The sequence below is a fragment of the Natrix helvetica genome, assembly GCF_964273705.1.
Source record: "Natrix helvetica genome assembly, chromosome: 2".
NCBI classification, from domain to species: domain Eukaryota; kingdom Metazoa; phylum Chordata; class Lepidosauria; order Squamata; family Natricidae; genus Natrix; species Natrix helvetica.
The window spans coordinates 235,728,524-235,742,166 of NC_138552.1; the positions used below are offsets into that span (position 1 = coordinate 235,728,524).

A 13,643-nucleotide genomic window follows, 5' to 3' on the forward strand; every position below is an offset into this window, starting at 1 on the left:
GACATTCTTTGAACCCTTAACATTAAATGCGAATTAACTACCGTATTTTTCGGAGTATAAGACGCACCAAGATTTTGAAGAGGCAAATTTAAAAAAAAGTTTTTGCACTCTCCCACGAAAATGGGCCTTTTTTAAAAAGGGCATGAATAGCCTTTAAGAGGCTTCTAGAGTGCTCCTGGGGGCTGGGGGGGGGGGCAAAGTTGAGCAAAAAATGGCCCGTTTTTTGCTCATTTATGCCCTCCACAGCCCCCAGGAGCACTCTGAAAACCTCCTAAAGGCTATGCACAGCCATTTTGGTGAAGTTTTGGGAGGCAAAAAATGCTGTATTCAGTGTATAAGATGCACCCAGATTTTTAGCCTCTTTTTTGAGGGGAAAAAGATGCATCTTTATACTTCGAAAAATACGGTATTTTATGAAAGACTAAACAAATAACTCCAGTGGGGAGAAGAGGCTGGGGGCCGCTTGAAATTTGAAAAAGGGCCACATTTGGCCCCCGGGCCGCACTTTGGACATGCCTGAGTTAAAAGTATTTTTCAGAATCCTCTATTCCAGGTCATGTATAACTGCTTTCAGCAAGGATGCTCAGATGAATTAGATGCACATCATTTTCATTTGGTGGGAAAGCAAGCAATGCATGTATTTTTTCCTGGAGTTCTTTGGCATCCTATGTTTTCATTTAAATAGGTTGCTGAATTCTCTCTCTGTGTCTTCTAGAAATTCCGGGTCGATATGCCAGGATCGAGCAACACATTTATTCCTACTCTCAACGCAATAACCACCAGCCAAGATCTACAGTGGATGGTTCAGCCCACCGTGATAACCTCCATGCCAAGTGCCTACTCTCGCTCGCATCCCTACAGCCATGCATTGCCCAATCTGTCTTCAGTTACTGGACACACAGCCCTACAAAGGCCTGGTGTTATTAAAACCATTGGGACCACCGTGGGCAGGAGGAGAAGAGATGAGCAGGTAGCTCCACTATTTAAAACAACTAGCGGAATGGACTTGATATTGGACATAACATTTTAAGTCTGTGCTTCAAGTGGCAACTGACAATAGATTTGTGCATTGCCTGAATCTAGCTTGAAGGAATACTGACAGGATAAGAAGGTCTCGACAAACCATAGCTGAACTAGCTTACATTGGTGTGAGACCTTGCATTGGTCCCAGGATTTTCTAGTGAAGGAATCTTGGATTACAAAACTGGAAAGATTTGTAGAGTTAAGGTAGAATCCAATCAGAACTGTCAGCTTTCAGTAAGCTAAATTATTAGCCGAATCTGATGTGATACCCCTGCTTAAGTTTTCATTTGCATTAATGTTTTCATGGTGTCTCCTTCAGTGATAGTTTTAGTGGAACGTGTGGTTTCCAAAAGCATTGGAAAGATTCATTATCTCATTTTCATTGCGACTATATTGTTGGTTGTAACTCACGTGTAAGGCTTAAGATAATACAAAATGCCATTCTTTGTTGTCTGGTGGATATCTACGGAGTAACTTCTCAAGTAAAGGGAATCCAAGAATCTTGTACTGCTGAATAATTATCAGGAATTCTGAGCAAAATGTAAGCTTGAAAATGGCTAAATAGATTACTAAAGCCAGGCTTATTGGTGCATTGCCACATTCACCCAATATTGTTAAATATTATTGGGCTACTATTTAACTTTAAAAAAACTTTTTGTATTTCGAGATTTACATAACTGAGAACTAAAAATCTAGGGAGATGAAAATATAATATGAGCTTGCTAGTTAAGGCAGCACCCCTGTATTTCTCTCTAATGGATAGTTCCGTCCTAAGAACATAAGGACTGTTCCCCTGGAAATGCCCAGAGCATGCCAAGCAGTCCTTCCCACAGTAGCCAACTGTACTCCTCTAGATAATCCATAAGTAGGCAAGAGGTAATAGCAATCTCCTGTCCTTACCGAGCAACTAATTTAGAGATAAATATATATCTGAACTTGAAGGTAACACATTACTTATTATACTATGGCATAATGTGGTTTCTGTGCCTCTGGTTTAGTGTGTTGTGCAAACCCACCCATTATGGCATAAGGATATGTACAGAAACCAGGCCACAATGGCAAATTTGAACAATGTTTGAAATAAGGCCAGGCTTAGCATGATGGGTGAGTTCTGTCCTAACTGTTACAGCTAGTCATTATCGAGAGCCAATGTGGTGCAGCGATGAAGTTGTTGGACTAGACGTAAGGCAATTCATATTCTAGTCAACCCTGCGCCACATAAGCTTATGTACTTACTTTGAGCCAGTTGCTCTCTCTCAGCCCACCTATCTCATAAACAGTCTGCTGTGAGGAAAATCGGAGAAAACACTATCACCTTGAGCTCTTGAATGAAAAGTAAGATAGAAATCAAATTAAAAAATGGTGGTATTCTCCTTCATTGGTAGAGTCCCATCCTAAAGCCATCAAGGCTCAGGATTAGTGCAATTTCTTTTGATTTTTAAGTTCACATAATTTTCAGTACATTTGATGGCTCTGAATGCTGCGGTTCAAAGAATCTGGAACACGGGTAGGTGGGTGCAGTGTCACAATCAAAGCTCCGCCCCTTTGATTGCGACACCCATCCAACTTCATATCTTGATTTCCCCTCTCACCTCCGCTGATCTGCAGTGGATCTGGCTGGACCTTACCTTGGCTATTCATGCACGAGGAGAAGGATCAGAGAGTTAACAATGTAGCTGAGAACAGGATAAAACCTAGTCCCTGGGCATGGGTGCCATTCAAGTATTTTGCATTGAGGCCACATTTCTTATTTCCCGTTTGTCATTAGTTTCAACAAAGAAATTGATTAGAATTAGATGCTTTATTAGAATAAGAAAACTTTTGGGTGGCTTAATTCCTTTTTCATTGTAACAGATGGTTAATTATAGTTGGGATATTGAACTGGTTTTGAGATAACTGTTATCTCTGCCACATGTACAGGTGGGAGGAGAGGGCAGAGAAGTTACTAGAAATCTGAGTTTATCTGCAGTCCCCCCCAAAAAGCATTAATTCTCCTCTCTAGGCTGTGTGTGGGCATAATGAAACACACTACACACCCTCCATGACTTTTATCTCCTTTTGCTTAAGGGCTGCCTGATGATGCAGGAAATGTAGGGTCTTATCTTAAAAAGTCAGAGTTAGGAGAGGAAAGAATTGAAAGGCATCCCTTTTGATTTGATTAGGGTCATTCCAGTTTGTTCAGCCCCCTGGACCTTGGCTTCTGACCTTCCAGTTAATGACTGTTGTCCCAGGAGAAGAAGCACACAGATTTTTTTTTCCTAAGAAAGAAAAACTTGCAACATTTTCCTATACTCTTACCTCACAAACCACCCACATTGCGAAACCACTTCTATCTTTGCTTTCAGCCTTAATTGCAGATTCATTGTTTTCTTGCCCAATCTTCCTGTGGTTTCCCCACTCCTGTGCTCTTCCCCCACCTTGCTGTCATTTTTTCTTTCTCCCCAGTGGCTCCAGTGCTATATTATATCAAAGTCCTGATAGTAGAAAGAATGTTTTCTCAGAGCCCCTGGATCCATATGAGGGAGCCTCAGGTCTGACACCCAGAATTGCATTATTCAGCTAGTAACATGATAGCTTTTGAAGTAACTGGCTTATCTTCACCAGTCTTCAGACCCTAATTGCTATCACCTTCCAGGCTAGTATAGTGTTTGAGGTTAAGAGGTTGGACAAGAACTTGGAAAGATCCAGGTTCAAGTTCACCTTGAGTCATGGAAGCTCACTGGGTGACTTTGGGCCAATCACACATTCTCCACTCAAATCACCTTTCAAAGTAGTTATTGTGGGAAAAATGAGGAGGGAGGGTTGTCGATATATTGCCTTGAGCTCCTGAAGGGAAAGCAGACTATAAATCAGTTGAACAATATGTGAAAGGTGAAAATTAAACCATGAGTTCATCAGTTGAATGACATTTCTCATTGATTCATCCCTCAAACTACCAGCTTGAACTAAAAGTTTTGTTTATTTGCTTATCTACAGTTATCACCTGAAGAAGAAGAGAAGCGAAGAATTAGAAGAGAAAGGAACAAGCTAGCAGCAGCAAAATGCCGTAACAGACGCCGAGAGCTGACTGAGAAACTCCAGGCAGTATGTATTTGGCACAAATCTCCTCCTTTCTTGTTATGTCCTTTGCTTTTTGTAAGATAAAATGAAGACTTGTTGAATTGAGCTCCACACACAGTGACTTCATGGACAAACGGTATCATTTTCTTGAAAACAATATTGATGTAGCTTCCCATTGACATCTTTTGTTTTTGACTTTCCATTCTAACCTATAGTCTTGGGATTTCTGAATAGCCTCCTGCCCAAAGTGCTAAAATAGGCTGGCCTCTGCACATGAAGCTGGATAACTTTGTAAATAGGGAATATAATATCCTGATTTTTTTGTGGCTATGTGATACAAGATAATCTAATATTTTATTGATTTTTGTTTGATATCATGACATTTCTAAAACTCTAAAGGCTTGCTGAACCACCGCTGATGTTGAGAGCGGCCCCATGGAGATTCTTGCGATGGTTGGATGGTTTTTGGTACATGTTGGAAATTTGGGGTAAAAATAAAACTTTATTACAGAGCTAAACGGTTCTTCAGAAGTTACATATCCGATCCCTTCATTAGGAAATAGGGAAAATGTTGGAATTAGTTAACAAAAGGAGAAGAGTAAAGTAATAAAGCTGAATATGTATGAATAGTGATCTGCCCACTTTCCCTTATTCTGCTTATACCAGATAAACATTTAAAGGTGTTAAAAAATGACCTAACATTAAAAAAAAGCAAATGCCTATAGAATATTTCTTTATGCTTTTCTTCATGACCAGCAAAAGAACTACAATTATCTCAAACCTGTTTTGCATACATATCTTTTTGGAGATCATATTTTTGCTGCAAGAATGCATCTATTTTTAGTTACAGGTAAATTGTGGTTGCACCTTTACTTGTAAGGCAAATGAGAGCATTAATCTTACAATCATTCCAATTTTTTACCTATTAAATAGATTCAAATTTATCAAAACAGCCAGTAGGTGTACATAGACATCATCTAGTCCTTGATAGATTCTTATGGTGACAAGTACTTTATTGTAAATAAACCGAGTAAATTTTGGGAAGGAGCTTAAAGTTCGAACATGAATCTCAGTGTAGTGAATTTTTGTCAGAAAAGGTTTTGTGTTTTGGGTGTTTCAAACCTGCTTTCAGATCTCTATCTAGCCTTTAAATGGCCAGTCATCAGTCCTTAGGCAGTTAACAGACTCACTCAGAGGACCTAGTTTTCCCCCCTTACTGCTGCTAATACATATTTTGCTATAGTTGCTAAAAGTGAAGTAAAGCCTGCTTATCTTGAAACCCCTTCTTGGAATGCTAGTTGCTGTTCTTCTTGCTGACCACCTCTTTATCTTGGATCTACAGGAAACAGAGGAGCTGGAGGAGGAGAAATCAGTGCTGCAAAAGGAGATTGCTGAACTAGAGAAAGAGAAAGAGAAGCTGAAATTCATGTTAATGGCCCATAGCCCCATGTGCAAGATCACCCCCGAGGGGCATCAAACCCCTCCACCTCATAACCTCCAGGCCCTGAGGACTGGAATGAGTGGCCATGTGGTGGTGAAGCAAGAGCCTGTGGAGGAAGAGATCCCCTCTTCCTCTTCAGATCCTGAAAAAGGGCAGAGATCTGTCATTAAGCCCATCAGCATTGTTGGCGGGTTTTATGGAGAAGAGCCACTCAACACACCTATTGTGGTGACTTCAACTCCTGCTGTTACCCCTGGAACATCCAACTTGGTCTTCACCTATCCCAGCGTGCTGGACCAGGATTCACCACTCTCTCCATCAGAATCCTGTTCCAAAGCTCACCGGAGGAGCAGCAGCAGTGGGGATCAGTCATCTGATTCCTTGAACTCTCCAACTCTACTGGCGCTGTAACTCTTTAGCCACCACTCCACCCAGTTACTGTTGGGGGGGGAAAGCCCCACCTCAAGATCAGAGACAGCACAATGGCATTTGAGCACAAGGCCAACAAGAGCCAGGAAAGGAAATGATGTTGCTCCAGATATTTCCTTAGACAGGAAGACTAGAACAAATGAAAGCTATATCAGTCTGGAGTTGGTAAGCAGCAGTCACAATCCCAGGACCCAACGGTGAGGGGTTTTCCCTCCTTTGCCAGTTACTGCAGTGGATGTGACCATCCATAAGTTGCTAGCCATTTTCCTGTTAGGCTGATGAATGGACTGTCTGACTTGGCTCCTTCTCCTGCGCTAAGTAGTACATTCCAGTTAGTTGATCTCATTTGGGCCTTAACATTTTCTTGATTTTTGTTGGATACCATGACATTTCGAAAACTCTAAAGGCTTGCTGAACCACTGCTGATATTGAGAGCTGCCTCCCGGGAATGTTTGCCATATTGGGTGGCTTTTGGCACATGGTGGATGTTTTGGGGGAGAAGGGAAATTTATTACAGGTCCAAATGGTTCTTCAAAAGTTACGCATCCAGTGTCTTCGTTAGGGAATGGGGAAAGTGATGGGGAAACTGGTTGACAAAGAGAAGCGTCTCCTTGAAGACAATAGAGAACAGTGCACTGTTTGTTTCTACAAAGGCTGTATCTGCAACATACCTTCGTCAGTGGGCTAGGAGTGGTGCCAAGAGGGCTGGGGAAATGCCAGAATGGGTTTCCACTAAGCTTTTGTTTCTGGCATGATGTCTTCTGTAATTAGTGTTTGTCAAATCTGTTGCAGGACCCTGTGTTTTCTTTCCTTTTGGCTGCCAGCCAGCCACTTTGGGTGTGATGCAGCTTCCTGTGAAGTATGCCTGAATCACATGCTGGTGCTGTTTCTCAAACAAAGCTACCAGCTTCCAGGTTGCGGATGGTTGTCGTTGCCCAGTGCTACCATTCTTCTTGTGGCTGACCAGAAAAGGGGATTAATTTGAGGGAGAACGTGCAAGAAGCTCCCTTGGAGAAATTTCCCCCTTTGGCTAAATTTCAATCATTGGGACTGGCCAGGGTTATGCGCATTGGCATCTGATGGTGTCAGGCCAAATCAGTCCTTAATTGTCCTTTTTCTGGTCCTAGAGACCACTGAAGAAAAATGGATTCTGCACTTGGTGTTTCCAACTCTTAACTAAATATGGCTGATAAAAATCTGTGCTCACTACTGAAAAAGGCAGCATGTTTCACTTATGTACATCTCCTGTAGTGCCAAGCATTGATGCAACTGTACTTAAAGAATTTGCAGATTTCAGCAGGGGTGCCCACAGATAAATTGGAGAGAGGTTAGCTTTATCTTCATCTGGAAGCAGACAGTTTTACCCTAAAACTTGTTCTTTACAAAACACACAATATAGCTCAAGTTAATGGTAAACATAATAATGACTGGGTCTATTTTTTTTATGTGATCTGTGGGTGAGCAAGGCAAGGAAGCTGATAGATTTTTTTTACCCCATTGTGCTCTTCAGAGATCAGGTTCTTGAGTTTGGGCAGGATCTTCTTCAAGCCATGTTAACTCCTGCGGTGAGCATCTTTGCCTCTCTTCAAGCTTTGCCTTAAAAGCTGGGAAACTGCCGTCTTGATTCAAAGTTGATTCTCATTGATATCAGTGATCACATTCCTGTTTATTTTTAATGCGTCTGAATCACAGTCATAGTTCGGAATATAATGCTAGGCTATTTGATCAGAGTTTCTAGTTAATGAAGTTTTTAGAATGATCTAGATTATGGGTTTTTATTTCCTAATAAGAGAAGTCAGATTCGGTGACATGAATGAAATCCAGGGAATTTGAGTACTGTAAAGGTAGTGTTTGATTCAAGTGGAGCTCAGTTCTTGGTCATTTCCTGGACATGTTTATGTCATTTTTTTGGACAACAATGGTGGCTTGCCTTCTTCAAGGCTATTTTTGGACTACAGTCTAATTTGCAGTCTGGGATTCCCTAGAGCAGGCATGTCCAAAGTGCGGCCCAGGGGCCAAATGCGGCCCTTTTTCAAATTGCAAGCGGCCCGCAGCCTCTTCTCCCCACCTGAGTTATTTGTTTAGTCTTTCATAAAATACCGTATTTTTCGGAGTATAAAGATGCATCTTTTTCCCCTCAAAAAAGAGGCTAAAAATCTGGGTGCATCTTATACACTGAATACAGCATTTTTTGCCTCCTCTCTGCCCCCTTCACCAAAATGGCTGTGCATAGCCTTTAGGAGGTTTTCAGAGTGCTCCTGGGGGCTGTGGAGGGCATAAATGAGCAAAAAACGGGCCGTTTTTTGCTCAACTTTGCTCCCCCCAACCCCCAGGAGCACTCTAGAAGCCTCTTAAGGGCTATTCATGCCCTTTAAAAAAAAGGCCCGTTTTCACGAAAAATGGGCTGTTTTGGGGAGAGAGTGCAAAAACTTTTTTTTTAATTTGCCTCTTCAAAATCTTGGTGCGTCTTATACTTTGAAAAATACGGTAGTCAATTCGCATTTAATGTTAAGGGTTCAAAGAATGTCAGGCTGAATGATCGGCCCCACACATTTTCACCTCACCAAATCTGGCCCTCCTTGCAAAAAGTTTGGACACCCCTGCCCTAGAGGATTGAATCTAGAATCTTGAATTTAGAATTGACTAGATTCAAAACAAACTCCGCTTAGCTTCTAAACCCAGAAATGACTGATGAAGTTTCATTATCTATTTTTGCCTATGCTGGCCATAGGGGGGGGGGAGAGGAATTCTGGCTCCTGGTAGTACATCTGACCACTAAACATGCCCTAGATATTACTTAACACTATCAAGTTTCTATTTATAGCAATAAACGCCAAACATTTGCTTTATAGGAAAAAAGGATGTACAAACTGATTTTTCTGTTATTTCCTATTGCAAATTCTATGTTTATTGAACTAATTTAAATCAGCTGTCCCAATTTATGCTCTACGGGCAACACCATAGTCTGAGCCAAAAGTCATGTGGTAAACAAGAGTTTTTCTGTAAAAACGTTGAGCTGTATCATGTTGAGGAATGCTGGTGTAAAACCAGAATAAAAAGTTGTCTAGAATGTTGTATTGCTCAAGGTTCAGACTTCAGCATCTCATGTTTGATATTTTAAGGACGATTCTGATCTTAATGGGAAGGGAAGGCCAGCATTTTCTTGTCACTTGAATAAATAAGAACTGCTCAATATACTTATGTCAGAAGTAAGGGACCAATGCTTCCCTGCCTTAATTCTGCCTTCAGAATTAAAATGGCCATAGTTCATTTAGTACAAATTCCACCTCCTTAGGAATTAATGGAAAACTAAAGGGTAGATAAAATCAAAGAATTTGACCTGCAATCTTGGAAGTTAAATGATTATTGGCAGGAGAGGACAATATTCTGTGAAAATTTTCATTCTGTTAATGTTGTGCCAGTAGCAGGGTTAGGTGTTCAGTTCCATGTTGAATCTATGACCTTGCCATCATTCCACAGATAAACTTGCAGCCAATATGTGCTTTTTCAAGAAGTGTTGCTCCAGAAAACTAGGAGAATTGAAGAAAGTACCTGAGTAGTGATCCTTTTGTTCTAATTCCATGAAGCAGGACATGATGGCACTGAGATCAATCAGACAGATTGAGTAGAAAAATGTTTCAGGTTTGGCTGAAGGAACAGCAATCTTAAGGGATGCTTCTAGATATCTAGAGTTCTGTAATTGGTTCTGGTTGTAGTATCAGGTCTCTCCAGATAATTTTAGCTTGCTTCTCATTTTATTTTTATACCAATGGATTTGTGTGTGCCAGTTGGATGATGGTTCCTGGAACCTAGCAAAAGTGGATTTATATTTGGTTCATCCAACCTTGTTACTTCAAGCAGGTTGAAGTAAGTGAGGCCATTATGCTCTACCAGTAAGTGGTGTCTTTGTGGCTAATACATTTTGGTCAATCTTGTACAATTGGTTCACTAATGTGTTCAGATTGAGCACTGTCATATTTTGGATAGTTGAATCCAGTTTTTTATTCCAGTTTTGGCATCTTTTTAAATATGCAAATTTATAGCCTTGAAATGGCATATTTGCATTTTCCCTTCTGCCTCACAGGTGTAAATGCTGTAAAATATTCACATGGCACAACCTCTTCTGTTTTGGCTTTTTCTTCCACAAGCTTCTGACAGAGACCTGTTTTATCATTCTCCCAACTCGCTGAAGATGACGTAGTAGTAGGAATTACCTAGCCTCTTGAGAGCAATATAGGATGGCATCTTACACACGGCTAGTGGTAATAAGTAACATCTCAGATCTAGTTTTCTGTGGTACAGTTCTGTAACACGCTTGTGCGTGAAGACCTAATTACAGCTTTTGTGCAATAAAGCAAACATGAGAAGTTTTGTAGAATACGTTGTATCCAAATCTTTTACAATCTGTAGAACTTATAAGTCTCTGATCTGGCAATTTTTCGCCCAGCTACTTTAAGACTTATATGCATGTCTTGATAGAAAGCAATTCTTGTTCTTGCAGTATTTTTTTTTTTGGGGGGGGGGGGAAGAAAGCATCTTTTCCAGAGAAAAAGTCTATTTGTCTCCCAATACATGCATTTTATCTCTCTTTAAGTTCCTGCTTCCTACCCATTCTTGGTTCTAATGTTTATACTTGACTTTTTATTTCCATTAGAACACAATCCAGCAAACTCTTTGCTTTGCAGCTTCTGTTAATTTCAACCTGTTTTGACCTGATGACACAGCTAGGAGTGGTGTAGTTACTGCGTTTAATGAATTTTGCTTAGAAAACCGGCTGAGTACTTGTGATATAACAGGAGCTGAGGTGGTCATATCAGTATCAAAGGATTTTTTTAAAAAAATCCTTATTATATTGTTTTATTTAATTCATTCACTAGGTTCATTTGAACTTAGCAGTATGCTGCTTCTGTATTCCACCCAATCATAAAAACACTCATTATTTCTTATTTATTGGCAAGCAAACAGTTTTTGTGTCGGCTACAGTGAATCTACCCACCATTAATTAAACAACGTTCCTATTTTTTTAATGCCAAAATGAAATTAATCAGAGAGGGTCAAATATTTTAAAAGAGAATGCAAGTGATAGCATATCTTTCTTTTTTTTTTTTTTACATAGACATATAATGTTTACATATTTTTTTTTTGCCGCAGATCTGGATTTGAAAAAATATTTTTCCCTACTGGTTTTTAAAATCTTGATTTTTTTTTCTTTTTTAAATAAAAAATAGTTAGACATCGTAAGGGTTAATAATTTCTCTCCTTCCCTTTGTATAATTTTTCAATGAATTGTCTTGGTGCTTCATTTTGGTTCTAATTGTTGTTCTGTTCAAAACTGCATGAATATCTATTCTGTTTAGAAATGGTTTAATAGTCTCAGTTTCATGTTCTTTTCATTCATGAGAATTATTCTTTTCTTGGGGGGGGTGGAGGGGTTTCATTAAGCCATAAGTATCTATCTGTGCAATAAACACTAGGCAAGAGCTTTCACAAAAGGTTGGTATCTTGGTCATAATGTGCTTTGCAGGCAAAATTTTCCAGGGCTTTTCTAAGTAGGGCTGCCTCAATTGCTGAATGAAACAGACTTATCTATAATTCACTTTCTGTTTCTTCCAAAAATCAGTGGTTCCTGTGATCACGTTCAACATTCCATTTAGGTGGCATTTTTGCATATCCGTATAATCCTAGTGTGTGTTTTATTCCAATTTATTAAAAATCCATTCTGCAGGCAGAAAGATCTAAAATGGGCAAGCAGAATATGATTTAATTCCCACAGCAAGAGTAAAAATGATGCCCTTCCATTATATCCATTGGTTTGACTGTAAATTGGTGGTTGTTTTTTTAAATTGACAACAAAGAATGCTGATGTGATTCCATATCCAGGCTGATGGAATAGATTGTGTAACACTGTTTTTGGCATAAACAAAGGGAAAGAATATCATGGCAAAAAAAAAACCAAAATGGGAAATCTGCAAGAACACCAAATTGTACACGTATATGCATATTTTCCAATTATAGAAAACAAAGCCAGAGGAACTGAAGGAAGTAAGCTTTTTTATGTCTTTCTCTGCAAATCTCATGAGATTAATAAGAACCATAAAGATTAGGAGAAATTGGGGAGGGATGGGAGAAGCTCCAAAATTTACCTATCTATCAAAGAGGAGGGAATTCTCTTATATAAAATGTACAGGGAAATGGTTTCTAAAAATGAACTTTCAATCTTCTTCAAATTATAAGAAGGGAACAAGAGAATTCTCTCCCAGTACAAGACTATTTTTCTGTCCTAAAAATGGTTCTGCCTCCTTCCCATCTTGAATTTTAATACTGTTCTGATTCTTTTGTGGCTGTTTTGATGTAGGAAAACCAGAATTATATGTTGAAAATAGACATTTGGTCTGTCTCAGTGAGCAGATAAATGTTGTGCATGTGTATAGATTCTACTGTGTAGTCCCAATAAATATTGGTAAGAAAAAGTGCACCTTCATTAGCACAGTAAATTGATGGTATAAAATGAAAGAATGCTTTAGGATCAAAGGGCCGATTCTCTCTTTGTTTATATGACTGTGATCTTGAATGCATTCACCTTAGATGTATGTACACCTGTGTTAAAATCAGTATAAAAAATTGTTTCAGTGATTTTATTTTTCCCCATCATATATACAAATCCATAAAGATCTTTATTTTTTATTTCCACACATCCAAAAGTTTTGCATTTCTTTTTCCCCAACAAGGGGTGAAATAAGTTTGGATAGCCGTGATTTAAATTGGGAGCCCTTTTCTGAATGTGTGTGTAAGATCTCTCATTGGCAGAGAAACTTGCCGGGGAGGTCATCTTATTCCTTTTCTTGTATTGCAGGCCTACAATATTTGCACTAAAATTAACAAAAATAATGGTGTGGAGGTGGTTTAAAGAAAGGTTGCTGCTATGAAAGAAAGAACTTAAAAGAATGGCCGTGCTTTTACAGATTTTAATGTACCATTTTGTAAAATGAAATCAGTCTAGATGGAAAAGAATGAAGGTTTTATATGTATGTGTGTGTATAAAATTATAATTATTATTTTTTACTTTCTCTTGCTGTTCATTTCCACACCCCACTTGATTCTATTCTGTGTTCCTTCATTGCTACTTTTGTGATTGTGTTCATTAACCCCATCCCCAAGTTTAAACACTTGTAAATGATGCTTTCATGGCACTGCAGACACCTTTTTGTTTGTTTGTACAGTGAGATCTAACTGGAGTTCTTCTCTCTCTTCAGTTGAATTCATTAAAAAACTTTCTTTGTTATGACCAAGTGAATGTTTACATTTTCCTTCTCTCAAGAATGGCGAATGTTGCCAGTTGCTTCTTGGCGTGATGATTCAGAGGACAGTTTTCGTCAAAAGAAAAGGAGTCTCTGAAATTTAGGACTTGGAATGATTTGGGAGATGCTGGGTGCGCACCAGAGGAGGTATTCAGCACGTTCTGACCAGTTCTGGAGAACCGTTAGCGGAAATGTTGAGTAGTTCAGAGAACTGGTAAATAGCACCTCTGACTGACCCCAACCCCATCTATTCTCTGCCTCCCAAGTCTCAGCTGATCAGGAGGAAATGGGGATTTTACAGTATCCTTCTCCTGGAGTGGGGTGGGAATGGAGATTTTATAGTATTCTTCCCCTGCCACACCCAACAAACCACGCCCACAGAACCGGTAATA

At 39.5% G+C, this 13,643-nt stretch overlaps 1 protein-coding gene across 2 annotated transcripts in view; it reads left to right on the forward strand.

Annotated features, from left to right (window-relative positions):
- Positions 1-13,242, forward strand: part of FOSL2 (FOS like 2, AP-1 transcription factor subunit) — a 32,513-nt gene extending 19,271 nt beyond the window's left edge. For both annotated transcript variants that reach the window (XM_081941034.1, XM_081941035.1), the window contains exons 2-4: positions 716-970; positions 4,000-4,107; positions 5,426-13,242. In XM_081941034.1, the coding sequence (XP_081797160.1) occupies positions 716-970; positions 4,000-4,107; positions 5,426-5,935 (873 nt within the window). In that variant the 3' untranslated portion in view covers positions 5,936-13,242. The remainder of the gene's footprint in view (positions 1-715; positions 971-3,999; positions 4,108-5,425) is intronic.
- Positions 13,243-13,643: the final 401 nt, after the last annotated feature.